The sequence below is a fragment of the Anomalospiza imberbis genome, chromosome 3 (assembly GCF_031753505.1).
Source record: "Anomalospiza imberbis isolate Cuckoo-Finch-1a 21T00152 chromosome 3, ASM3175350v1, whole genome shotgun sequence".
In the NCBI taxonomy this organism is placed as follows: Eukaryota; Metazoa; Chordata; class Aves; order Passeriformes; family Viduidae; genus Anomalospiza; species Anomalospiza imberbis.
The window spans coordinates 29,285,008-29,312,739 of NC_089683.1; the positions used below are offsets into that span (position 1 = coordinate 29,285,008).

At 37.8% G+C, this 27,732-nt stretch overlaps 1 protein-coding gene across 2 annotated transcripts in view; it reads right to left on the reverse strand.

Moving 5' to 3' along the window:
• The window catches only part of LMBRD1 (LMBR1 domain containing 1), a 68,251-nt gene that overhangs the window by 20,861 nt on the left and 19,658 nt on the right, over positions 1 to 27,732 (reverse strand). For both annotated transcript variants that reach the window (XM_068183753.1, XM_068183752.1), the window contains exons 7-10: positions 24,352 to 24,425; positions 7,167 to 7,292; positions 4,650 to 4,802; positions 309 to 373 (exon numbers count right to left, since the gene is read on the reverse strand). In XM_068183753.1, the coding sequence (XP_068039854.1) occupies positions 309 to 373; positions 4,650 to 4,802; positions 7,167 to 7,292; positions 24,352 to 24,425 (418 nt within the window). The remainder of the gene's footprint in view (positions 1 to 308; positions 374 to 4,649; positions 4,803 to 7,166; positions 7,293 to 24,351; positions 24,426 to 27,732) is intronic.

The window sequence follows — 27,732 nt, forward strand, 5'->3', positions numbered from 1 at the left end:
GTACATGCAATAAGATTCATTCAAACAAGCAGAATACCTCCATAATCTGAATTAAAACTTCCTGAACATATATGCTTAATTTCTTTGCTGAATCAGAACAGTTTCCCACCTGAAACATGTTCTTTCTTCAGTTTGTTTTGGTACATTTTGCTCCATTTCAATACATACTGTTAAAATGAGAAGTGCAGCTCTATTGACAGAAATGTAACATTGAAAAGAAGGAGGCTGAGGCAAACCATCCAAATTTTTATATAAGAGCAGAAACCAGGTAGTTTAAATGGTCAAGGAAAATACTGAAACGCACTTACTTTGACAAGAACAGAGAGACAGTGAAGAGCAATGCCACAATGATGAAGAATACTCCCCACACAATCTACAAGTAAAAATTTAAAACAATTTAACTGAAAGTGTTTGCAGTTGATCCAAGAAGTGAACACTCGCCTTCGTTTCAATAACAAACTAATGATATTGCAGCACTTGAGAGCTTAAATATACTTGAAACAGTAACTTTTTGGTAAATACTTGAGAGACATGCTCACAAAACTTTTACTCTGTTAAACACAGTTTGTCAAGTACATCACATGCTCTAGTGTAATACATAAATACCCCAATGTCAAAAGTGACATTAAGAGATGACACATTACATTTAACGAAAACAGCATTTAGCAGAATTCACAACCTGTATTCTCTATACTATGTGGAAAACCTTCACTATGTACATGCATTTAGGTTTAATTAAAGAAATTAGAGATTGGTGCCTTGGCCACCCCACCTGTGTGCTCACCTTCCAACAGAAAGCAACCTGTGCACAGCTTGCAAGGAACTTCTCACCCTTCCTGAGAAAAAGCTCCCTTCTGTAGCATTCGTGTGAAACACAATGACCAAGATACTTAGGAGTGATGAAAAACTCAACCAAGCCCGAATTCCAGGTCTTCATTAAAACACAGAAAAGTGTTTTTATTAATGCCTTCCAAATACAGCACTTGAGCTAGGAATTGATCCTCCAAGCTGTCTGAACCAGAACACCTCCTATTGTGTTTCTCAGATTATCAGCGAGTTCAGAAAACTAATCTTCCTCCTTCTGACAGGTTTTCACCCTCACAATCTTTTCCCTGGGGAGTTTAGGGGATTACACAAGAGACCTCAGATAGGAAACCCATCCAGTTACAGTTCCAACAGTTTCACTGTATTTTCTTAGAAACCCTAGTCATGGAATGCAATCAGATAAGTGCACTGAACTTCACAAGACAACATTTTCACATTGCTAGACCTGAGACCTAGGCAGAGCTATTTCAAAATTCTACATGCAGGTACACAACGCATGGTCTTCCACATGAGTGAGGGAGTTTCACAGTTTTATTAGCCTTAAAACTTGACACACAATCATCATGAAAAGATGCTATTATTTTTCATTAAATTCTGAAGATAAACTTTCATCTGCAAACTCTAACAAAATATTAGAACATCACTTACAGAAAGACTCAAATTACATAGGTCTTATTAGACAGATTTAGAGTTCAATATCCAGGTAAGTATTAAGTTTTGCATTTCCACATAATTAAATGTACTAATATTTTACCTCTCCACAGCAAACTCCTACTAGGTATTAGCTGTATGAGAAACAGATATTCAAAACCAATAGAGGCCAAGAGTCTGAATCTCAAAATTCTTCACTACCTTCTGCCAGCTATGGCCACTACACAAGTTATTTGTATCTCCTCTGGAACATGCCTGTCTTCTGAAGTGACATCTAACATATAGAAATGTTAGGGTTAGGGGTTTGCCTCCTATCCCTGCTCCCAGATCAGTCAAGCTAAGCTATTTCATCTGTGGATAACTGTGAAGTGTTACTAAGATAACAATGGAATTTCAGACTTAATTTACTCTGAGCAGAAACAATCCACAAACAGTTGGTACTTGTTTAAAAAACTTCAAAAATACCTTCCAAAAATTGTTAATATTTATCCTGTAGACAGACACCAAGTTCAGCAAAAGAGGTGCTGCTCCAGAAAATGAAGCAAGACATTTCTACCCCAGCCTGTTAAGAGGACTATGCTGGAGCAGATAACCACACTTAGCCCATGGAGACCCCAGATCAGAACAGGAGGATATTTTCTAAAGGAAGCTACAGCCTACAGAGATCCCACATGTGCTTCTGACAGGAACTACAGTTCATGGAGTTCACTAACACTGGAACAGAAACAAAGTGTGAAGAGGAAGCAACGGCAGAGTAGAGGTGTTAAGGACTGGTGGCAATTCCCTACTCCCCTCTGTGCCACTCCAGAGTCAGGACAAAAGGAGTTGAGCCTTGGAAAGAGTGGGTATCTCTCTACTCATGGAGATCTCAAAACAGAGCAGTTGATTTCCTTATATTACCTTAGGCATTTCCAACAGCTGTGAAAGTACACCATGAAAATACAGATGCAATACTGCCAATTTATTATTGTTGAGCAGACTTCCATGTTTCATATCCTATACTCTTGTTCACATATTGAACAAACATAGCTATGTGCTCTGGAGTTTGTTTTCCCTAAAAAGTCTTTTAAAAACTCCTATAGTATACTACATTTCTCTTGTTGCTGAGAGTATTAGATGAAAGTGTAAGAATCCATAAAAAAGGAAATGTCACATTTTGTAGAAAGAAATTAGACTAATTCAGCATTACTCAATCTCATGTTGGCCAATACTCAGTTCCCTGGGATCTTAAGATGTGCAGTTTTTGACTGAATTGAAAAACTAACAGCTTCATCTTTGAGCTAGCTTTGAGTAAAATAATCATCAGATGAGGCTTTCTACTTTAAGAAAAAAGTTTTGCCTTCAACAACAAATCACATGCTAATAGATACTTAGCAGTAATAAAACAATTAAAGCAAGAACACTTGAGTACACTATACAAAGACAATATGATAACAGAAGTTTGAATGTGGACACTATGCTAACACCATAAAAGACCTTGAAGATTAAGTGCAATTCCTGAACATGTTATTCTGTTCTGTTAGTCCCAATAAGAACCTGCAACTCCCATAAATTGACCATCCCAAATACAAAGCAGAAAAAGGATTCTCTATCTAGGATTTGCTTCACAGGAAATGGAATTTTTCTTGAAGTCTGAGAAGCAGCCACATAATAGAACAGTAATATCCAAACTGAAGGCACTGAAGGTGAAAATGTTGTAAAACAGTAAGCAAAGCTCCAAGACACTTTCTGCACTTCTACACTGACCACAAGTACTACATATGGATATCAAACAGATTTTCACCTTTTCTTAAAGCCCAACTGAACAATTCACAAATTATATATCTGCAAAGACATCCCAAAGGTGCTTCAAGCAACACTAACAGTTCTGCAAGAGTTAACATGTAATTAAGTGATAGACATTACCACCTTCACAGGACAGCTCTAGTCAAAGTAAACAAGTTCTCTGACATGCTTCATAGCACAACCATGGTCTAAGAAAAATCTGTCAGGAAAAATTATCCACCTGCAACTCTGCTTTAGTCTGCGATTCACGAGTCAACAACTCACAGTGACTGTCAGTTACTGTGCCAATACAAAGCTTTCAAACCACAAAAACAAGGAGACACTGGAATACCATCCAGACAGTAGGTGATAAGCTGTGACTGTTATTGTATGCTTTTCTGTGAGAACACAATGAAATGTTCATGTCCCAGAGACAAAATATACAGCAAACATATTTCTCAAATTTGAGCTTTATATGAAATGTTGTAGAAGCTTAATACACAAGCTGTATTAAGTATTTTAAAATCAAACGGAAGCCTCCAAACTGTTAACATGAATAGTTAGGGATATTTGTACTTTCAATGAAAGAGCTCAGTCTCTATTTGTAATGTATCATAGCAAGATAACTCCACTAAGAATTGCACATAAAGCTTTTGTTCAGTGGCAATTTCAGCCCATCGCCTTCAGCATTCAGCATTAACATCAGCAATGACAGAAGAAATTGTTTACAACCCACCCCCCTCAGCTTTCCCAAAAGCAGCCTACAGTTGAAAGTAATGCTGAAATTTCTTCCTACATCTAGTTGCCAAGAAATACTTTATATGGCAATACTATTCATAAAAGTACTAGTCTTCAAAACCAGGTATCTACTGAAAATCAAAGTCCCAAGATCAAAGAGACCAAGATAAAAGCTTTACCCTAGTAACCATCTCCTTTACATTGGTTAAGTATCATGACATTAAGTTCTATTCAGCTAGTTTACTATTTATCAGGTAATTCCTTGGCAAGATGCTTGTTCCAAATGCATATATTAAAGTGTCTCTCATTTCTGCTGGATACATGTAATTTAGATTAACCTAAGCTAACTGACAGCTATAGAATTCTTCCTTTTCTTCTCATTTTCACATGTTTGATAAAAAAATTAGATATTCAGATTTTCAATGGCAGTAGCACTAAAGTAAATCAGCTAGGACTTGCTCATTTTTAATCTTAATCAGAGCAGAGAAAAAGTAGGTTTTCCAACAGCTCAGAGTTCACTATAGGGCTATCATTGTGTAGCATTGGAGTAAATAAAAAAAAAAACAGTTGCTATTTAGGGTGGTAACTGATAAACTTTAACTGTGATTTATATGGGGAAAATGAAGTTGGAAGTTATTTCAGTGTAAGTATCAAAAAGTGAGAAGTTTTACCTTTAGAGGTCGAATAGCTTCACAAGCTTTTGTCCACCAGCTTTTCTCAATAGACTCCAGATGCCTCTCTCTCCTTCGAAGTGTCCTTAATCTCTCTTCTAGTTGTTGTAAAGTCCGTCTATCCCTCGACGACAGAGGACGACCATCTCTGCACTGGTTACAAAAAGAGTGCAAATGATCAAGAGTCACCAAATTAAGAAAATAGACCTGACAGCTACTTAAATTATTTACAAGAATGCTAAAAAATTTCTAGTATATAATTCACGCATGTATAATTTCTATGAATATCAAGACGATAAAGCACAAAAGTCACAAGCTGCAACAAGAGGAATTCCTATTAGGCAGCAGAAACTACTTTTCACAATAAAAATTTTCAAAAACTTTCAACAGGGTGGATAGTCTCCAAGGCTAGAAAAGGATTTAAAGCACAGTCATGATATCTAAATAATCTGATCTAACCTGAAAGAGGTTCATATTTTGTGTGGAGGGTTGAACACGGTGATTTTCAGGTCAAATTCCATGATTAAGCCTATATATCCAACTCATCACTTCTTATTTTCTTTCCAACATTCCACTTGACACTCAGCTATGTTTCTTGAGCAAGAAACATAGGTCAGATAAGAAGTAGCATCACCCCAAGAACTAGCTGAATGTACCAGATAGCTTGTTTGATTATTATTATTATTATAATATTATCCTCACATCTCAGTTATTTACTATAAGCAAAAGCAACAAAATGGACCTTAAGGAGCTGAACCAAAATTGTTTCTAACATTGATGCTTGTGTATTACAAACTCATACTCGGGAAAAAAGATTCTTTTATAGTAGGAAATACACTAAAACTGTATTTTGAAGTCTTGAAATTCCTTATTAATTTTCCTCATTTTAAAGGATCCTTCCTACAAATAATATCACAGTTTATACCACTGAAGTTAAAAAAAAAAAATTCAATTAAATTCACTACAGCCACATTATAGGCATACATAACAGTTTAATTGGAGATTACAATGTACTTTTAATAGGAACACATGCACTATACCATGTATAGCACCTCTGTGACTTAAAAAGGACTTTTTGACAACAGTTCAAGCTCCCGATCTGCAAGTTCAAGCTTCAATTTTTTCAGACTAATAAAATAAACCTACCAGATATACTAACAGTACGAGAACATAGCACATATTGAAGCTCAGTAGCATACCTTCATACTTCTAGTTTTTATTGTATAGTAGTCTCAGTAACACTTTCTTCACAACTTAATGCACATATAACTGAAGAACTAAGATTTCCATTACAAAACGAGGCAGAATCCTGACCAGAATCATAAACCAAGAAAAATTATTTTGTACTAAAGATCATATTACAATATGAACATAAATTAAGAACTTCATACTTTTTGAACCTAAAGTTTTACAGGACTGAACAATAAGACTAATTGCATGCAAATTATCATAATCCAACATGGTCTTCTGTAATAAGTAATGATCCATTTGTCACAGCTTTCTCATATTGATTCATTCCAGTAATGGATGCCTTTGTTGCTGTAGTACTTTGTGCAAAACCAAAACATGATAATTTAAACAGACTATTTCTTATGTTTCTTTATTCAACAAAATATCTTGAACACTGAAGATGCCCACACTGTAGAGGTAAGCCAAGTATCAAGAGAAGACTGTTGGAACTGCTTCAACATCTCTGAGGTCTATTATCATAGAGCATAGAACAGCACAGATGGACTGCCAGGATGGAAGTGAGGCACCTCAATGTCACTTTTCCCAATCAAGGCTGTAAAAACACTGCTCAAGCCATTATCTGAAATGGGTTGAAAAAAGAGGTGGGAGATTTTCCCCTTTCATCTTGTATGTAAAGAAATCTTACCCCTCCCTTTGGCTTGCACTCAGATTCTTAAAAGTGTCGTGCCTATATGAGGCACAGCATTCCCATTAGCTGCAAAAACATCATGGATTTACAAATGATGTTTGCATCCTAGGGATATTTAGGACTCAGAACAGCTTTCCACCTGTATGCTTTTCATAAAGAAATTATTTATAACAATAAGGTACACTAACTGGGAAGTAAGAATATCTAGAGCTGTTATTAATTCACAAAGATGACTAACAGTTTGATGAATCTAAATCATGACAGCTCTTTGTAGCAAGTATCCAGTGTTAACTATACTGCATTGAGTAAATCAACAAACTGGATTCTGTTTCTGGTAGAAGACTAAGTGAGGTCAATATCTACAAAGCATCTCTTCCATCCAAGCAGGCCTGGAGAAACTTGAGTTTAATTTGTTAACACTTATTAGCTAGACAGAAATAACTACTGCTGCAGGACTGACATAAAGAATGTAATCGTTGCTACAAAAGTGACCACATGTGTTTCAAAGTAACTCAAATAACTGCAAGCTATTAATTTCTGATTTGCTATTCTTTCTGGAACAGACTCTACAGCATGACCATGCACTAGTAAGCAAGGAAAAAAAATCATTAAGAAAGTGAGAACAATGAAGATTTCACCTTTGATTTAATCCTCAATAAATGTTGTTCCACTTCTTCAATATCTTCAGTGTTCTCCAAACGTTCATAAGATGCACTGGTAGTTCCCTTAATCAAGTTTAGAGGCAAAGCTGACATACCATAAGCCTTAAATAAAAAGGAAACATACATAATCAAATTTTCTGCCATATATTTTCATCTGGTAAGACTGCTCTATGTTGTAGCTATGAGGTAGCACAACTGGGTGATTTTTTCATCCCATCTCTTACTAAGGCATCCAATTCCTTTCCCTTTTTGAGCAAAACAAACACGCTACACAAATTCCAGCATCCCACATCATTGCAGTAGTACTTAAGTGTCTCATGACCACTCAGACATATATTAAGATTTCATATAAGCACAGTACGCTGATGATTTATCAAATTAGCCCTTGTTTTTTGTAAGTCACATAGCTTCCAGAAACATTAACTTTCCCATTTTAGAGCAAAATCAACATTTTGTGCAATACAGAAGTTTCTAGAAATTGAACATTAGTAGTTTCAGAAGCAAAGCACACACAATTTCTTTGCAGTCAGTAGTCTTCAAGTTGCTTTTGAATAAAATTGAGTCGAAAGTACCGAATTTACTAAGACTAAAATTCTACAGTAAAAAAGCAGCAAAAGCTATGTGAACAACTGAACTCAGTTACATTCCAAGACTACTTAGATACCCATTCACATTCATAAATTTTGTCAGAATTTATTCCTCATTATAAATTCTATGTCACTTGAAATGTTTTGCCAACATCAACAGTACACCCAGATTTTTCCAAAACAAAGTCCATAAGCTTTCCACTAACATAAAAAGAAACATATTTGAAGCAAGGTAAACAAGAAAATGGCACTACTTTCTCTCTGTTACCCTATGATTCTTATGGCTCAAGGCCAAGATCAGAAGTTACTCCAGGCCGTTTAGAGACATTAGCCATAAGCTTGTAATTTGTTTATTGTGGATGATATGTTGCTCTTAGTGCAGAGCTCAGCAGGAAGGTTCTTTTCTCCCTCAGCAATTAACACATACAATTTTACTAGAGTCTTTGATATCTGAACACTTGCTAAGTTCAGATAGAGAATTGTTTTGGTTGAAAAAGACCTCTAAGATTATCCAGTTCAACCACTGCAAGGTCCATCACTAAACCATGTCCCTAAGGGCCATGCCTACAAGTCTTCTCAATACATCCAGAAGTCTGAAGAGCAGTTTTCTAGATGTTCACAGAAATACCACTCCCTCCTTCAAGCACAGCTTTGCATTTCCTACTGAGAACAGATCTAACACAAATGGTACTGTGTTAAAAATGTCACCATACCTGCTGTCATATGAGTTTTCTGTACACAAGACAGGATTTGGCCTACTCAGAAACCTACTTTGACGTACTGAAGTCTCATGCACTGAACCCAGAGCAAGGCACTGTCTGTTTTTCGATTGTATTTTTAAATATGCCATAACTCAGCCTGGACTTGATAACAGTCTAAAGGGAGAGCTGACACACATTTATAGACAATCTCCTTTGAGACTATTAAGCCATTTTGCCACCCACAAGGCTGCAGATATTGTCTACCTAGACTTCAGCAAAGCCTTCAACACCATATCCCATAGCATTCTCTTTGAAAAGCCAAGAGAATTGGCTGCTCCTGTCCAAGCTTTGGACAGGAGCACTTTTTGCTGGGTTAAGAACTGGCTGGATGGCTGGGCCCCAAGAGTGGTGGTGAATGGTGCTGCATCCAGCTGGCAGCCAGTCACCAGTGGTGTCCCCCAGGGATTTGTTCTGTCCTCAGTTCTATATCTTTATTAATGATCTGGGTGAGGGGAGTTAGTCTACCATTAGCAAATTTACAGATGACAACAAGTTGGGGGAGAGCATTCATCCACTGGAGGGTAGGAGAGCTCTGCAGAGGGACCTGGAAAGGCTGCATCGATGGGCCCAATCCATATGAGGTTTAACAACACCAGGTTCCACGTTCTGCACTTTAGCCACAACAAACCCTGCAGTGCTACAGCCTGTGGACAGAGTGATTGCACAGTGGCCAGGCAGAAAGAGACCTGGGGGTACTGATGGACAGAGAGCTGAACATGAGCCAGCGTGTGCCCAAGTGGCCCAGAAGGCCAGCGTCATCCTGGCATGTGTGAGCAATAGTGTGGCCAGCAGGACCAGGGCAGTGATTCTTCCCCAGTACTCAACAGTGGTGAGGCTGCACCTTGAGTGCTGTGTCCAGTTCTGGGCCCCCAATTTAGAAAAGATGTTGAGGTGCTGGAACAAGTCTTGGGAAGGGCAACAAGGCTGGTGAAGGGTCTGGAACATAAGTCCAATGAGGAGCATCTGAAGGAACTGGGGTTGTTTAGCCTGGAGAAAAGGAAATTCAGGGGAGACCTTATCCCTTTCTACAACTCCCTAAAAGGAGGCTGTAGCCCGGTGGGGGTTGGCCTCTTCTCCCAGGCCACCAGTGACAGGACAAGAGGACACAGTCTTAAACCACACCAGGAGAGGTTTAGTTTGGACATAAGGAAGAATTTCTTCACAGAAAGGGTGATTGGGCCTTGGAATGGGCTGTCCAGGGAGGTGGTGGAATGACCATACCTGGAGGTGTTTTGGAAAGACTGGATGTGGAACTTGGTGCTATGGTCTAGTCAACAAGATGGTGTAAGGGCATAGGTTGGACTTGATCTCAAAGGTCTTCTCCAACCTAGCTGATTCTGTGATTCTGTAAAAAGCACTGTCGCACAATCTTTTCTCTAGGCCAAACAAAAAATTTGCTCAGCTTTTATTTATGGGTTGTTGCACCCCAGGTTTGGGTTCACATTATGGGTGTTTTCTTTGTTAGTTTTCCAGTTCTCTGTACCCTCGTGCATCCCCCGAGTTTTTCCCTACTCCTGTGGTTTCCGTGCCCATCTCCCCGTTCTCGCAGCCCACTCACCCCAAAGTCTCGTGTCCGCCCCTGCCGTGTTCCCATTGGTCTCTGTAGTACACGTCATCACCGCGATGTCTGTACCCATTGGGCGGGAGGGCTCCCTGTCCGCCCTGTCTCTTCCCTATTTGATCCCACTCCTCGGCATGCTCGAGGCCATTTGCGTCTGTGCGAAGCTGGGATCGGCTGCAGCTTTTCCACCGCAGCTCTCGCAGCCAATAAAGCATCCAGCCGCCACGCGGACGGATTTGGACGAATTCCCTGCCTCTTTGTTTCTTCCCTCGCGCCGACAGCGAAGAGCGGCCAACAGCCCACCCCGGAGCGCGACAGCCAAAGCGCCCGGAAACTGCGGTGAGCTCCGGCCCCGACGAAAAGCCGAGACGCCCAAGCCGGGCGTTCGGGAGCTGACCGGGGCCAAGAAAAGTAAAGAGCAGCCGCGATGGGTTGCTCTCTGCAACTTTGTAATCATGTCCACAAGCTTTCATTGGAGCCTCCATAGTTTACCTGTTTCGTGAACTAGGGGACTAAAAACAATTTCCAGATGTGGCTTTGGAAGTCCCAAGTACAATGGGAATGTCTATGCTCTTGCTGAGGCAAGTGCTGGACACTGTCTGTATTTCTGCTGCAAGGCACACTGCTGTATCATAATCACCTTGCTGTCCACTAGGACTTCCAGGTCATTTCCAGAAGAACCATCTTCTAGCTGATTAGACCCCAGCACGAACTGTTGCTTGCAATAAACCCATTGTAAGAAACTACCTTAATATTTTCTAAACCTGATGTCATTCTTGTTGGCCCAATCCTTCCATCTATCAATGCCTGTACAGTGGCTCTTTGTTCTGTTTTATCTACTTCTCCCAGTCTGACATATTTCTCAGACTGTATGATCACTCAACCCCATCACCCAGAACATTTGTGAGGACTAAATAGTATTGGGCCCATATTGACCCCAACAAGCTCACTCAGGTCAGCTAGAAGCATAACTACAGAATTCAGGGGACATGTGAACACCATACAATATTGTCAATTAGAACCTAGGTTGCAACTTATCTGAGGTCCCTTTCTGGAACACAAAACATTTCTAGCCAGTGTCAGTATGCAGAAGCATGTAAGTGATTACTATGACAATGTGCCTAAACAACTTTACAAACCTGAGCTTAGAAGTAATTAGATTTCAGCATCTGAGGTTTCCACCTGTTCTTCAAACAGCTAACATATCAATTAACATAGCAAGTATTCACTCTATGAAACAGTTAAGAAATAAAATCCAGGGCTTTAAAGCTTAGTCTAAGTATCTACAATGAAAAATACAACTCTCAAAGTAATGTATTGTTTTGCTGTTTTTGAAAATGTTAACTACATACTTGAACATCAAACCTGTTCCAGTGATAAAGGTTGTCTAAGGTCCTTACCCAAATACAAAAGATGCTAATAATAAGACGATTATGCAAGTAAGGCTCCCATCATCAGTGTAAAAAAAGGACACATTGGTCCTTCAAGATAACAATATACAGAATGAAGGACAGAAAAATGAGTCATCTCATGTGATGTGTCACAGGTCTGAACAGAAGCTGTATTAGTTCATTTTCAGGGCTGCATTTCCCTTCGGGCTGATAAAGAATTTCAAAGCTGCCCTGGACAAAGTTTTAATCCCCTGGGTTAGTACAAGTATTAAATTATTCAAAGGCTATCATTTTAGGCATCTGCAACTTAACAAGCAAACAATGTATTGAGGATAGCCAATGAAAACAGACCAAAGATGTACACTGCAGCCAAGAGAGGGCTTAGTCCTGAAACAAGCTGTGGGTTCAAAGTTTGGAATATGAATCAAAACATATCAAAAAGCCTTTAAAGCAATTAATACAAGTTAATTTATGTACATGAATTTATATAAAACAAGTAATTAATTTTTGACATATTCATACCAATGAAACAATAGATTCCATGACTTATTTTTAGACAATTTTTTGGTCTAGAATTGTTAAGTCAATTAAAAGACACTGTACCAAAGAGTAAAACCAGATATCCGAATGTAATAGTCAATTACAGTATACATGCAGTTTTGTAACATAGGTTCTTCAAAATGAACTGAGTCTGGTACTAAACACTAAGTGTTCAGGCTGCTATAGGATAACACATGTCGCAAGGATAGGTCTCTAAGGCCTTAGGCTCTATCTCTGCTCTTGCTTGGATGCCAGATCAGCTTCATTGAAACCACATTTTTGAGTAGAAAAAAACCCTTAAATTTATATTTAAGTTTATTTATAGTTAAACCAGCTTATTTTAGAGACTTCTCTCCTCTCTTGAATCACCACAAGTGCTCAACACAAGAGATCACTACTGTCATTTAGCTTAATGTCTGAAAAGCCAAATGCTAAGAGCTCACTACTTATTAACTACAAGTTAGAAGCATCATCCATGAGCAGCTGTCTTGTTCTCATTTGAATTTCTGTCCACAGGCATCTCTGGATAGCTGAAGTTTTTACTTATAGACTTTTTGAAGCATAAGGCCTTCTATTCTAAAGGATAAGAAAAACACAGAACAACTTACTGCAACAGAAAACCCAGCTTCCCAACCCTATTAGAACAGTCTAAACAAAGCTGTTGAGACTCCTGTCTAATTTGTTACTCATGGAAGCAGTAGTTCAGTCAGACAGTAATTTGAAAATAAATCCATCTACAGCAGGAGCCTGTAACTCCCATGAATGCAACAAGTAGATCAGTACCTTTATGCAGTACCAGCTGACATTGAAGAAATATGCTCTATCTGTTCTCTGAGCATGCCACTGAACTCAAACTCCATGCTCCAGATAGAGCATTAAATACCTTCTGAGAAACTACATAAGCATTGTGTCTAATTTGCTTAATCTCCACTTCTCCCAGGTCCCTTTCCTTCCCATCCTGCAGCAGATTCAGCCACTCTCGTGTCATTAACAGTTAGGATTTAGAAGGAAGAGTTACTGTTCTGGTTCTTAGTCTCTTGCAGACTCAGCATGTTACAACACTTGAGACATGCCACACTCACATAACCCATGGCCAGATAAGGGAAGTCTTTCTTATTAGTTGCCTGCTATGTTGATAATAGTCACTCAGAAATAGAAAGCAGAACATTAAGTAAAGTTGCAACAAGCTGTAAAATCATGTTTTACTGAAGTTGTTGCATCAAGCAACTATTTCAGGGATAAATTCTTGAGTATTAAAAAGATCCAGAAATGGTTTCCAGTGGAAACCATATCCTCTAGTGTAAGATTTCTAAATTGCACAAACAATGAAAGAATATCACCTAAAGGGAGCATTAAGGTAGGAACACCTAATCATCAACCACATCAGCCATAAGTACATAGATCAGCTGAGAGGAAGACAGGAGACCCCATTAAAACTAATATAGTAAATTACCTTAAAATAGAGATAAATTACTTGAAGCTGAACACCTACCACTAAAAGCCTGAAGACATCAGGCACTATAATTTAACTCGAAGTTACGTTTCACTTTCTAATCTGCTATGTTCAGCTAATAAGATATGGTCAAATTATTAACCTGTGGCCCAAACAAGATAATCTCTCCTTGTTAGAGGAAGGACAGAACAAGTTAATTTTTTCTCATCAGCTTGGTGCACAAACAGAACTAAAAATGAAGATCGCTTAACAGCTTTTTCCGATTAAAGATTAAAGATTTTTAAGAAATAAACTTGTGATTTCAATAAATTATCAAAAAGTACTTGTATAGCATATCAGAAAGACTTCTTACTCCACTTATTGTTAGGGGTCTATATATCATGCAAATGGCTTTAAAGTGGTTATCACTGAGGTTTTTAAAAGATGTCTATCTAGTCTTGGGCAAGAAATGCAGAAATAAATATTGACAAACATTTCTTGCACAGCAGTGCCCTCTAGCGAAGTCACATAAAGCCAAATTAAAAAGAGAACTCTGATAACCACCATATAAAAAATATCAAAAGTTCTCAGCTTTAAAGATACAAATATTCAAATTCCTATTTTCTTACGGCAGCTTATTTCAATACCTCACCTCAAAGTATGACCATGAAAGACAAAATGGTCAGTTCTACCAACTAGACTGACAAAAATGCATCTATTCAATTTAGAAACAGCTAAACTATTTTAATATATGCAGTATTTAAGAAATACAATCAAGTATGAGAATTTTCTTCAATACAGATGCTCCAGTTAAAAATCCCCTCCTCTTAAATAATTATTTGGGTATAGAAGATGCTTTTATATACTAGTAACCTAATTAGCTTTTTATTTGAATTATGCTCTAACCACAAGGGAAGTCACAGGATACATTTTACCCTTCACAACAATTGACACAATTCAGTTGCTTATATTGAACAGTGTCCTATATATACAAGGCATTCTTGCCAGCATTGCTTCTGACTAAGCACATTGGTCAGTGCAATTAAACAGCCTCAAGGGAGGTGCACTTTCACGTGTCACACCAACACAAGCAACACTGAGTTTGTGTAAGAGGAACTGGCACTCCACTTGGATTGAAACTGTACCTTCTCTGTGGAGTTTGACTGCACAGTTGTCCTGGAAAGTAATCTGACCTTCCAAGGACTTATCACCTGCTTTCTTCTGAAGCCATGTCTCCTGTCTCTGACTGCCTACTCATACTACCGTTCAAAAATAAAAACTGTAATTCAAGAACCTTATGTCCAAAACATCACTAAGCATGGCAAATAGTGACAGCAGTTCATATATCTTCCCTTAAATTATGAGGGGTAAAGGAAAAAAACCTAATAAATGCATATGAAGATGGCAAACTCTCATTGACAGTTGGCTATTAAAAAAAAAAATCTAAAAATCTCATGCCATACAGCCTCAAAAGTCATTCAACGTGTTATCTGGTGAAAACTCTGTTTTTCATGGGAAGTTTTAGCATCCAGTCGTTAGTTGCTATGAGAGAATATAACTTTTGAATAACATTGTTATAAAAACATCTCAAAGCATGGAGCAGATTTACCAAACAGAACAGGTAGGTTCACTATGCCAATTCTTGTGTGACCTGCAGTACTTAACATGAATCTTGCACTAAGCACTTGTTTGTCCTTTTCTCTATTAATCCCTACAGAATCCTGCTATACATTCACCTTCATTTCTCATAACAGTCTTTTCTCTCCACCATACAGACTCATTATTTCTCAGTATTTAAGTGGCCAAAAAAAGTGCTGTAGAGGTTTCTAAGATACAGAAGCCAAATACAATAGGCTCTATACTACAGCTGTTCTACTAGACACTGCGAACTTGTGCTTGCTGGACAAAACATCTGTGGAAGAGTTAACTCTGCTTCAGTTACACTACTGACCATAATTATTTTGCCTAGCTGTCATCTTCTATACTGCTCGATCAGGCTTAGAAAGGCATTAACAACCTAAAGATTAATCTACTTTCCAATTCTAAAATTTTAAAGTACAAAACTGTAATTTATCCACCAGTTTAATATCTGCAGTTTTCCAACAGGGTAGTACAAATCAAGTGGTTAAAACAACCATCAAACTGGTTTGTTATTTTGGTTATTTATTACTTCATAGAGAAGTGAACATAATGAAAGAATTACATTTCTATTTCAGAATTGGCACTGAAGTGATTAAATAGGAATGCCCATGAATGCTACTAACTTCTCAATTATTTAATAGCTCTTTGATGTCTGCTTAAAAGAATATCACTAGTGAATGAGTGCTTTTAAGGTTAGACAGATTTTAAAAGGTTTTAAGCTCTTTGGTTGTTAATAACGTCAGCTGTGGAAAAGTAAATCATAATTCAGACAAAACTTAGGTGTGAAAAGGTCATCACATTTGTGAGTAGACAAGCTAAGTTTTCTAACATTTCTTCTTTCAGGATAGAGAAAAAAATGAGCATTTTATAGTTCCATAAGAAATAAAATAATGTTTATTAAATGTTTGGAAAAATTACAAAGCCAATTATAATCATCCTTCAAGGACATGATAAGTGAGATGCACAAGATCACTCAAAAATTAATCTGCCTATCATTGTATGAGCAACTCATTATTCTGTCTCAAATTCAAATAGCAATCTGGAGCTGACAACAACTATTGTTTTTAATACCTAAGGCCATGTAGAACCATTTCAGTGCAAAACACATTAATGAAAGAAGAGATACAAACTACATCATCTGTGAAACTGTTTCAAACTCTTCCCCCAGCCAAAACCAGCATAGCACTGCAGGCCTAATTTATCATTTTCTTGTTACTATTCCATACTTAGAGACATGGAAAGCTTTCAGTATAAAACATCAAGGTCATGGATTTGCAAAGCCCCCCTGAAGATCACCTATTCACATGTCTTACAAAACAATTTTAAGTATCAAGCATTGTTCTTCAGTACTATACATTATGTAATGCCAAAAGTGTAGACTTTGATAAAGCTTGAAAACAGAAAAGCAACTACCAATTAAGGATTATGTTGAGAATTGAGACATATCAAGACATAGGTCTAAATAATGCTGTTCATTTCAACGTTGTATGTACTTGAGAAAATGAAATGTTTATGCTCTTGCCAGTAATATTAATGTATCAAGTGAACATTTGTAGACTTCATCTACATTATTCACCTACACTATTTTATTTTTTCCCCTTAAAACATTAAAAATTTAGCATACACAAGTTGCATCTTTTTTGTACCTTCCTAGTCTTCCAAACAGTCAATTAAAATCAAGAAAAGATTATTCTTCGGTGTATTCAGCAGGGAAATCCAACATGAAGTATTAGTATTACATTATAAAAAGACAAACTAAAAAGTATCAGCTCAAACTCAGTCAAAAGAAACACAACTGCAACTTTCATATTTTTACATCGATTTACAGAAGGAAGCAACTTTGCTTTTCATCCAACCAAGTTGCGAAGTTACAAAATAAAGGAAAAATAAATTTGCATTACTTAGATTAAGAATAGGTATGAAGTTTGGTTGTTCCTGTACTCTGAATTGGCAGTCTCCCTTTCACTTACTCAATGAGCTTTTGAAAATTGCCACCTATCAAAGTACTTCAAAGTTATCACTATCTCCTGACAGAATAATCTTGCACGAGCTAGCAGTTATTAAAACATAACTAACATATTTTCTGGCATTGCGTTGTTTTCAACAAAGTGCCCAGTGCACTTTTTGAAACACTAGCTGTACTGAGGTGAATAAATCATAGTAAGAATCTCTAATAAATCCTTTTTTTTTCCTTAAATTAACAACTGTGATGGAATAAACAGTTGTCCAACATGAGCGGAATAAGGTTCTAATAGTAAAACCAGTATTGTAGAAAAAATTAATCCAATAAAGAACCAATCTTATAGTCAATCATTTTCACCTCAACCAATTCATAGGCTAGACCCAAGCTTAAAGAGAAGACATCTCTCGCACCATGAGGTACAACACAGTGTGACCCATTGGTACCACTGTAAACCCTGCAGATCCACACAGCAGAATGCCTGAGGTTTGGAGGGACTCTGGTGGTCATCCGGTCCAACACCTCTGCCCAAGCAGGGTCTCCTAGAGCTGCTTGTCCAGGACCACGTACATATGGCTCCTGAGTATTTCCAAGGAGGAGACTCCACAATCTCTCTAAGCAACCTGTGCCAGTGGTCAGACACCTTCACAGTGTTTCAGCTTGTGCCCTCTGCCTCTGGTCCCATTCCTAGGTACCAGTGAACACAGCCTGGCTCCATTCTCTTCGTACTGTTCCTTCAGATGTTTGTAAATATTGATAAGACTTCCCCTAAGTCGTCTTTTCATCTTGGCTGACAGTCCTGGCTCCTTCTTCATAAGGGGAAAGTGCCTTTATTATCTTTGCAGGCCTTCACCAGTTTCCCTTCTATAGCTCCATCTTTCTCATACTGAGAAGACCACAACTCCAGATGTGGCTTCACCAAGGCTGAGAATAAAGGCAGAGTCATGAACAACCTGCTGGCAATACTCCTCCTAGTGCATTTCAGGATACCTTCTCTGCAGCAAGAGTACATTCCTGGCTCATGGTTAACTTGGTGTCCACCAGAACTCCCAAGTCCTTCTTAGAGCTGCTTTTCTCCTGGGTGGTCCCCCGGATACGCACACATTTATTCCTCCTCAGCTTTGCATGTTCCCTTGCTGAATTTGATTATGTTCCTGTCAGCCCTTTTCCCCAGCCTAGCAAAGGTCCTTCTGGATAGCTCCAATATAAACTCCAGAGGGTATTCTCCCAGTTCTGTGTCAAGTTTGCTGAGGGTTCTCCTCCATCATCCTGATCATTAAGGAAAAAGTTGAACAGGACTGGAACTAGTATCAATCCCTGGCATATACCACAAGTGACTGCCTCTCCAACTAGACCTCAAGCCACTGATCACCATCCATTGGGCCTAGATATTCAGTCAATTTTCAGTTCACTTCACTATCTGCTCATCCAGCCCATATTTCACAAGCTTTGCTATGAGGATCTTTTGGGGGAGACTCAACGTGAGCTAGATGTACATTTTCCAAACACGGCAAAGCCACATCACCAACAAAAGATGTTGTTAGCCTTTTACAGCAGTACAGTAGTGTGTGAAGAGCTGAAGGCTGACATGGGAAGTATTACTCTGAAAACAGCTTAGCTCAAAAGTGTTCTTCAGAATAAAAGTTCAGAAGCTTCAGAATTAAGTGCTATGCAGATCTGTCCATAAACTTGCTTCCAGAATTTTGAATTATGTTTAAAAATTGTACTGTAGAAATATGAATAAGATCTAGAGGCAGCACTAACTTAAACTGTTATACACAGTTAGAAAGAAGTCATGCTGTTGAAAAACATTCTGGTTGACCACATATCTAATTGATTTTTGGTTTCTTTGGTCCTAACCTATATGCTTGCTACAGTCCAAGCTTTTGGGAAATTCAGACAATTCAGCTCTGTGCCCACATCTTAAAGTAAGTACCTTAGGAAGAATAACTGCTCATTGGAATGACCATAATAATAATAATAATAAAAAAACCAAACCAAAACAAAAACCCAAAGCTAAAAAAAAGCGAAAGTTTATAGGGCAAATGTAAGGAAGCAATTTGAGAATTTACTGTTATGGACTTTTAAATAAGGTGAGACATTTGTCAAATACAACAAAGATGTCTGGTTTAGATTATTGTTACACACTACTGCCAAAATGTCTAGCCTCATACTAGACACCTCTGATCTTGCTTTGCAATCAAGTGGTAGAGAAGCTCTTTTTCCCGTAGAATGCCAACACCACTGGAAAAAGGTTCTGACTCAAAAACCACACAGCTCACTGCCAGATATCTTTATAGCCCAGAGAAATCACTGTTGCCACATTCTGCAGGACTGTGCCAAATATCACCACATGGAAAACTAAACAGAACAAACCAATTTATGTTCCATTTGAAGTGTGGAGTTAAAATCCTCTAAATACTCCTTTTACTCCTTAATCATCTTCCTTGCAGCTCATCTTCTCATTTGAATGACATGGTGTTAGGAAATATAAAGCATTTACTATGCTCCTTTATTCAAATATTAGCTCTTGACTCCTGAAGGTATCTCCTAGCAAGCATGAAACTTGAATTAAAATATAATTCTTATAATAATTATTGCTTTTTAGTAGGTACCAAGTACATACACAATCTTCTATATTAAGTTATCAATGAAAATAGTTGTGAATTTTCTCACTGACCTTTTTTTGGAAAAGCAACTTTTGCACTAACTCCTTAAGCTGGCAATTTCCATGCTAATACCCTCCCCAGTAATTTACCTTAAGGGATGAGATGCTTTCAAGATCAGTATTTATTACTAATATCTCCCAAAGCTTTTAACTAGTATTTCACAGAAATTTAGGAGATCAGAAACTTTTCATACCAAAGAAGTTTTATTTCTTTGGCAATTTCAGTTTTAACAGTGTATTTCATCCTACCCCATTCAAATGCTGAGGAAAAGCTCACAACTCAAATGCAAAACTCTGCATTTTCCTCAAAAAACGCTCTTCTCTGTATGTATCACTTGATCAAATTTTCTGTGATTTTGATGCTTGAAGCCATAGAAAATGGAACCCAGCAATCTAATATAATGACAACCCCAATGAACTGTAGCATTACCTACATACGTATCATAGCCAGTAACATAAGTGCTCAGTTATCCACAAATCCAGAACAGCAAGATGTTTCAATTTATGTTGTCCCTCAACTGTCACCTTCACCCCAAAATCCCAACATATCAAATTCTACAATACAGTATGATCTGATAAGAATTCAGTTCTTCATTGCATTAACAGCTCACCATGTACTTCAGAGTAATGTATCAAACCAATCAGGGCCTTGAGAGGCCCCAAACACTGGATTGATGCTTAAAAAATAGCTTTTAACTAGATTAGTCCTTGGAGTAAATTTGTTAGTTCCATAATTTAAACTGCAGCCATTTACAATCTTAATAACACCACCCTGCTGTATCCCTCCTCCTGTGGAAGCAGAAGGATATGCTTTCCTAAAGGAAGCCTAGGCACACACACATGCTGAACTGAGCTTTTGCTCTCTATTTCTACTCAAATTCAAGGCTACCTGCTAACAGTGCCAAAGCCTTTTTCCCCCCAGCTTCTCACATTATTGTATATTACCACAACACAAATTTAATTTTAAAGCAGCCATAATCTAATTCTTCATGCTGAAGGCCAGACAAACCAGTACTGTTAACATACATTTAACTAATTGTAGAATGGATAAATTCCACTGCCAGAGACTGTAATAAAATCACTTGATTCATCTCTTCCATTGTTTCTTCCATAAATAACATTTTAAGAATAAATTGGTCAACTGCAGTCACAGCACTCCTATTTATTTTTATTGTTTTGTGTTATAGTAGGCATTCAATGTAAAACTATTTTTAATTAGGTATGAAGAGATTTGCTAACATATTACTTATTACAATACAACCTTTATTAGATAAGCATTTAGCACAGATTTTTTTCTTTACTCTGAATGAATAAATAGAAGACCAGATATACCTGTTCTCAATTTCCCTTTAACAATAGAATAGCAAACTTTGGCACTGAAACAAGCTGAGGATATGCAGAAGTCAGGGGAAAATCAAAAATTTTCAGTTATGTCTATACTACAAATTCTCAACTCTTCACTGTGTAAACCACATATCTGAGATCACCACCATTCAGAGACACAGGAACTCAGATACCACACATGGTGTCCCCATCTCTTCTTTATTCCATCACCTACTAAGCATGTGAGGAAAATTTTGAAATGGGTCTTTGTTCTTGTGCTCACTCTTATGTAACAATATTCTCTTTCTGTGCTTAAAATCAACAACTAACACCAATGATCAAAGAGTGGTTTGATGACTAAGCACAAAGATCTCTCACCTTTGGAAACTGGCATAAACAATTTGATAGGCAGCAGAAGGCTGCCTGAAAAACAGACTTGTCTGTGCACTCATTTCTGTCTCATCTAGAGGGGATTTTTTTATACAAGGCTAATACAGCAAAAAAAAAAAAAAAAAAAACAAACTGCCCCACAGTACAAAGACATGGGAAACTACCACAAGAAAACAGACACTCCTTCCAGAATCGTGTTCTCCTGCTCTGAAGTAGAGCAAGTGGAGTAATCCAAACTAGCAAACACAGACTACACTCTAAGCCAACCTCCCCCTGCACCTTAGGCAAGTGCAACAGGCCAGAAACTTTTCATTACTGAAGCAATTTTTGCATTATGTCATACCACTGGGATAAGTCCAGCCCATGCTGTTGCAGGTAAAAAGAGCTTAAATATGGAAGCCTGACCATCACTGTTGGTGGGAAAGGTGTTATGAAAGCTCTACAGCACAAAGAAAACACTGTTCCAACTTGGAGAACAGACCTTCTAATAGGTGTTTTTCACTGTCTGAAACATTTGTACCTCAGTCTACCCATATATCAAAGCCAGCTCACTGTTTCAGCCTAAGATTCTACAACTGCCTGCAAACAACGACAAAAAACTCACATCAGACGTAGATAACAACCCACTCCTGTGTGAGCTCATGCCCAAAATTTCTGTAAAATAGCTCCTCCATTTCTCCCACCCTCCCTTATCACCTACTGTAAAACAGAACAGATAGTTCCAGAAGGATGAAATACAGCAGTTAAAAATAAAGGAAATCAATTTCACACTTCAGGCATTTGCATAGACAGTGCAGTTGACGTTTACAAAGCAACGAATTAGTCCAAACGTCTTAGTAATTAAGGCATTCAGATAAGAGTTAGTTCTCATGCCTGATGTTTCACCTCATTTATCACTCAGTATTTGTATATATTGTAAATACAGTGACACTAAAGCAACTGTATTGAAGATTCAGGTATTGTCTTCATCTGAGAAAACAGACAACACAGAACACTGAAGTTATCGAACATGGATTTCCAGGCTCTACATATTTCCAGGTTCAGCTAGTGTTGAGGACAGAAGCATACTGTGATACTCAGCTAAATGGTGCCTACAACCAGTATGGGCTCAAAAATAAGTAGGCAATAACACTGGAAGTAGGAAATATTAACAGTAAATTGAAAAAAATTCCAAGAATCACATAATCATTAAGTTTGGAAAAGACCTCCAAGGTCATCAAGCCCAACTTTTGATGGAATACCACCATGCCTATTAAACCATATCACAAAGCATCACATTTGCTAAGGTTTTTGTTGTGAATTGTTTACATTTAAGTCAGGAATAAAGTTGCTTTTTTTTCCACAATCTCACATTTCAGATGTTTACTAAAAGTTATAAAAACCATAGTTCGTTGTTTGAACAAAACACTGATATTCTCCCAGCTAAGGAGATTTTTCTTTTGTTAGTATAATAGCTAAAATAACACTATATATGCTCTTCAGCAATCTGAACAAGAAATTAATCTTTTCTTCCACAATTAAGGAAAGCTAATTAAAATCTGGTACATGATTACAGGCTAAGTGGAGGTCTAGATCTTTTTTGACCATCGCATGATCCAGATGTCAGCAAGATAGTCTGAATAATTTAATGGTCCATGTAACTTTAAGAAAAGGCTTAAAGTAATAAAACTTATCATATTGGTCAGGTTAAAGCACTTTGTCAATGGGGCTGAGAGCAATTCAGCTCACCTAAAATACCCACTAGTTGATCCACCCAGTTGCTCTCCTATCTACTACACAGACTCTGATGGCCACTAAGCTGTCAGGGCTCTGACACATCTGTGAACCTGTATTGAACTGCCTTCCATAATGCTGCTCTAACTTACACCAGATGGAGAGACAGAAAATCATTAGCTATACTTGTTACTCATTTAAGAGTCTAAAGGTAGTATTTCATAAGCACCTTACCCCTTTCCCTCTTTCTTAAGTCCTTTTTCAAGTTTTATACATTTATAGTTTGCCTGAAACAGACACCTCCTTGAGTACCAATGCTTCAAAATAATTTACTGCATAAGCTATTGCTAGAAAGGTGCTTAGAATTCACTAGCAAAGCTATATGGGAAGAACTATGTTAGAGCCAGGTTCCAATGGAAGAAAACATTATATTAGCAAGAACATGAACTTAAAGATAAAAACCTGTCAGAAAAGCAGTAATTTCTAAGAAACTTTAAAGCTTTGTCTGTTATCAGACAGTTATCTTAAGCTTTTAAGCTTCTTCTTTGTTGCAAAATTTTACCTTGACAACAAATTAAAACATGTACCATTACAAACATGCTGATTATTTACTGAATGAAGAAACAGAACAGATTGGGAAAGCAAATGACCACAAACATTAAATGTCAGCTAAAGTCAGTAAGTTAAAACAGTTCCTTTTATTTTCTTGAAAAGCAAGAGTCAATCAGTTAAACTAACATAGCCTCAATCATACCATTTACAATTGGTTACAGAATGAACCCTTCCAAATCCCTCTCAGAAAGAACTGCAGTACTTGAGCTCCATATCAACTCTAGGTTATGCCACAGTTCAATGAATAAAAAAAGTGCAACATTTAATTCTCTATATCAGGGTGGAGAAATAAAGGCTTAAGAGCAAGTAAAGTCAGAGACTGTGTTACAAGTCATAAGTAATGTGACATCCCCTCGCATAAGCATCAAAATTAAGTCTGATCTCTGCTCAATACTAAAACGGTGGTCCTTAAATTTGCAGCAAAAAGTTAGAACTTAGGATGAATGTTTCAAACCATGAAAATCCAGAGCTAAATACTCTGCTGAATCTTTTTAGGATGACAAGTTTTCCACGCAGGTAGAGCCAGTGATAACCACAAGTATCATGAAGGCAAAAATCTGAAAACGTTGCATAACAACTTACTGTGTAAGTGATAGCTGCCAACATTCCAATCACAGTCAAGGAACTAATGGAAAATGAAAGTGCAGTCAAGCCATCTGCAAAAAAAAAAAAAAAAAAAAAAAAAAAAGAACCTGTTGAAAATACAGTAGATGTCTAAGAACATTTCTTCCTAAATTAGTTTCCAGAAGAGATTTAAGTTCATGAGAAAGATGAAAAATATTAAAACACAGTTACTAGTTATAACTCAAATGAAAAACTTACCTAAACGGAGTTTTTTGACCACAGCAGATCTTTATCCCAAATTGCAGGATCCAGGACAGACTCTTCTTGTTTTCACAAGCTCACAGAAGCCACGTTGACCCAAATGGTTCAAAAGACACTAAAGAACTTGCTCCCATAACTGTCTAATACCTCTCCAAGACTTATTTCTGGCCTCCCCAGGGTGCTGTGGTAACTTGTACAACTTTCATGTGCATTCTGGATGGTTCATCTTAGTTTTGTTTGCTATCACCTGATTTCTCCTACTAATAGTGTTATCCAGAATCAGACAAGCATGGATCCTTCAACCAACCAAAAAAATCCTCAGCTTCACTCAATGTATATACAGACCAACAAACTGGAAAAAGTTCAGGGGACTATAGAATTACTGTAGCCTCATAATTCTAGTAATTTAAAGAGATAGTAGAAGAGTGACCAAATAAAAAGGTATTTAACTCCCTAAAACCTTCCGCATAATTCTTCAAAATAGGTCTGTCCCTAACCTCACCATGCAAGACATCATAAGTGGCTTTGGTTACTTAGTAACATTGAAACTTATAGCAAATTACAGAAATTAATCTTCAGCAAACAATTTCATGTTTGTGTGCAGTCATAACCAGAGTTCACCATTTTCCCCCAGTCCTCCCCCCTCTAGTTAATTCAAGAATTTACAATAACTTATTTCTACTCACAAGATATACCAGCCTGTTTCCATTCATTAGCTCATTTCCATTCTTACTTACTGAACACAGCACTAAGTCGCAAACTGAGAAATCATAACCATCCTCTATGAGAAGCTGCACCACTCTTCTAACCAACCGTACAGGCCTCCTTCCAAAACCACCAAAAACGAATAGAATAGCACAACCAAATCAACTTCACTGCTCAAATCTCTCCTTCACTATTTTTGCTAGATAATACCAAACAACTTCCCCAGATCTAAAAGCAGTATGTTCCTGTGTTTCAAATACTACAGCTATGTTTAAAACTTATTTTAAAAAAAGCAAGGAAAACTCCAAAACATCACAAAAATAAACCTAGCACTATTGTTCCTTTAGTAGCTGTGAAAATTTGAGTTGGTTTTTAAGTTTAGGGGGGGAAAAAAGTCCACATAAGTGGCCCCTATTTGTAACACATCACACAATGTACTTACACACCATATTTGATGATCCTCCTGTACAAGTATTTGAAACCAACATTTAGTATCCACTTTAGAAGTCTGAACTGTGCTCAATGCAACATTAAGAAACTAACTGGCTGAAAAATTGATAATTGTCTAACAGAAGTATATTTTGCCTCAGTAGATGAGATTGCATTCCTTTCATAGCCCCACAACCAACTACCGAGTGATGATTGGATATTTGTTCTATGTCTCAAGATCTTTTTATTTCTTGGGCAACTACAGACAGACAAAGGAAAAGGAAAAATTTATATAAAAAACAGGATAACAGGTACAAGTAAAGACAACGGGCAAGCATTTTGTCCTTACTTCTCCAGCACCTGGAACACAAAAGAACCTTTTGCAAAGCTGTTGTCCACGGAATAGCTCTATGAAAACACAAGGGACCCCTGTATGGGAGTCTTGAGAGACAGCAATCTGAAGATAAGGCAGCAGCATGCCCTGCCAGCATGGAAGTCCCATGGCATCCCAGGCTGTATCAACAGCAGCATGTCCATCTATTAAAGAAGGGACCATATAGTGCAACCAGTTCTGAGGTGCCTGCTACAGGTTAAGACTGATAAATCTGAGCAAGCTAAGGGAAGAACTACATTGCTTGGAAGCTGGAGCACATGCTGTGCAGAGCAGCTGAGGGAGTCAGGCTTGTTTGGCCTGGAACAGAGACAGGTTTGGAGACAACCAATACAGCCTGTCTGCTTAGCAAACAGGTGGAGCCCAGGCTCTTCAGTAGTGCGTAGTTGTCAAGTGTGAGACAACTGGGTGACAGCAAGTATATCCACAACAGGTAAGAGGAGAGATTTTTCCATAATAAACTCTCCAACCTTGGGGGGTTTTGAAGAGCTAGGTAATGAACCCCTGAGCAACCCAGTCTGATCTTACAGTTTCCTTCTTGGTGCAGATTTGAATAGATGACCTGAGGTCTCTTCAATCTGAATTATCCTATGAAATTACAAGTCACAAGAGAATGCTGATAGAAAACAAAAACCAGACTTTCAGATCCCAACCCAACCCAGCATCTTAATCAGTTTACTTTCCTAGAAATAAACATAGGCTATACTGTATTTTATAGCAAAGACAAAGCCAAATACTTTGTTACAGTCATATCAAGGCCACCTGGAAAAATTAGCTTATATTGCAGCTCAACCATTATCATAACCTGTATAAACAGTTTAAGTAGCATTTTTTCCTGAGCTGTTATAATCTTTGCAAAGCAAGAGAAACACCAACAAGCGGATAGCCAAAACATTCAATAAGCTATGGATTTGTCCTCCCCATCTCCTACACTTACAAGCACAGATTACAGCACAGAGCATATTATGATCAAAGACCCTGCAAGGATGTCAAAGCAAACAAGGGCATTGAGTACTTAAGTGGCAAGAGGAAGAAGGTGCAAAATAGAGGATTGTTGATGAGTGGGTCAGGGGACCTGGTAAGACAGGACTTTTCCATGACAAGTCTGAGCTACTGAATGCCTTCTTTGCCTTAGGCTTTTACTAGCAAGACCAGACTTCAGGAAATCCAGGCCAGGGAGCTCAGTGAGAAAAGCTGGAAGGAATATGTATGCTTGGTGGAAGAGGATCAGGTTAGAGAATACTTAAGAAAACCGTACATATAAAGTTGATGGGCCCTGAAAGGATTAGCCAGCTCTGTCAGTGTTCGGTATATGTCATTGCAGGGAACTATTATTCAGTACTTTATTCCTAGAATAATGCAGAATATGACTTGACAAAGGCTTGTATGATTGTATCCTAAAACAGTCACACAGAAGCCAATACTCTGATGCACATCAAGAATGAAACACAAAGTAATGGAGTGCTTATGCATTGGGATGAATGTTTGTTAAACAACTTTTAGTTACCCTTTTTTGAATAAATTTGTGAAAAGTGACATCAAGTCTGTCTTAGCTCACCTATAAAACACTTCCTTCACACCTTTACCCTTAAAACATACCCTGGCTAAGCACA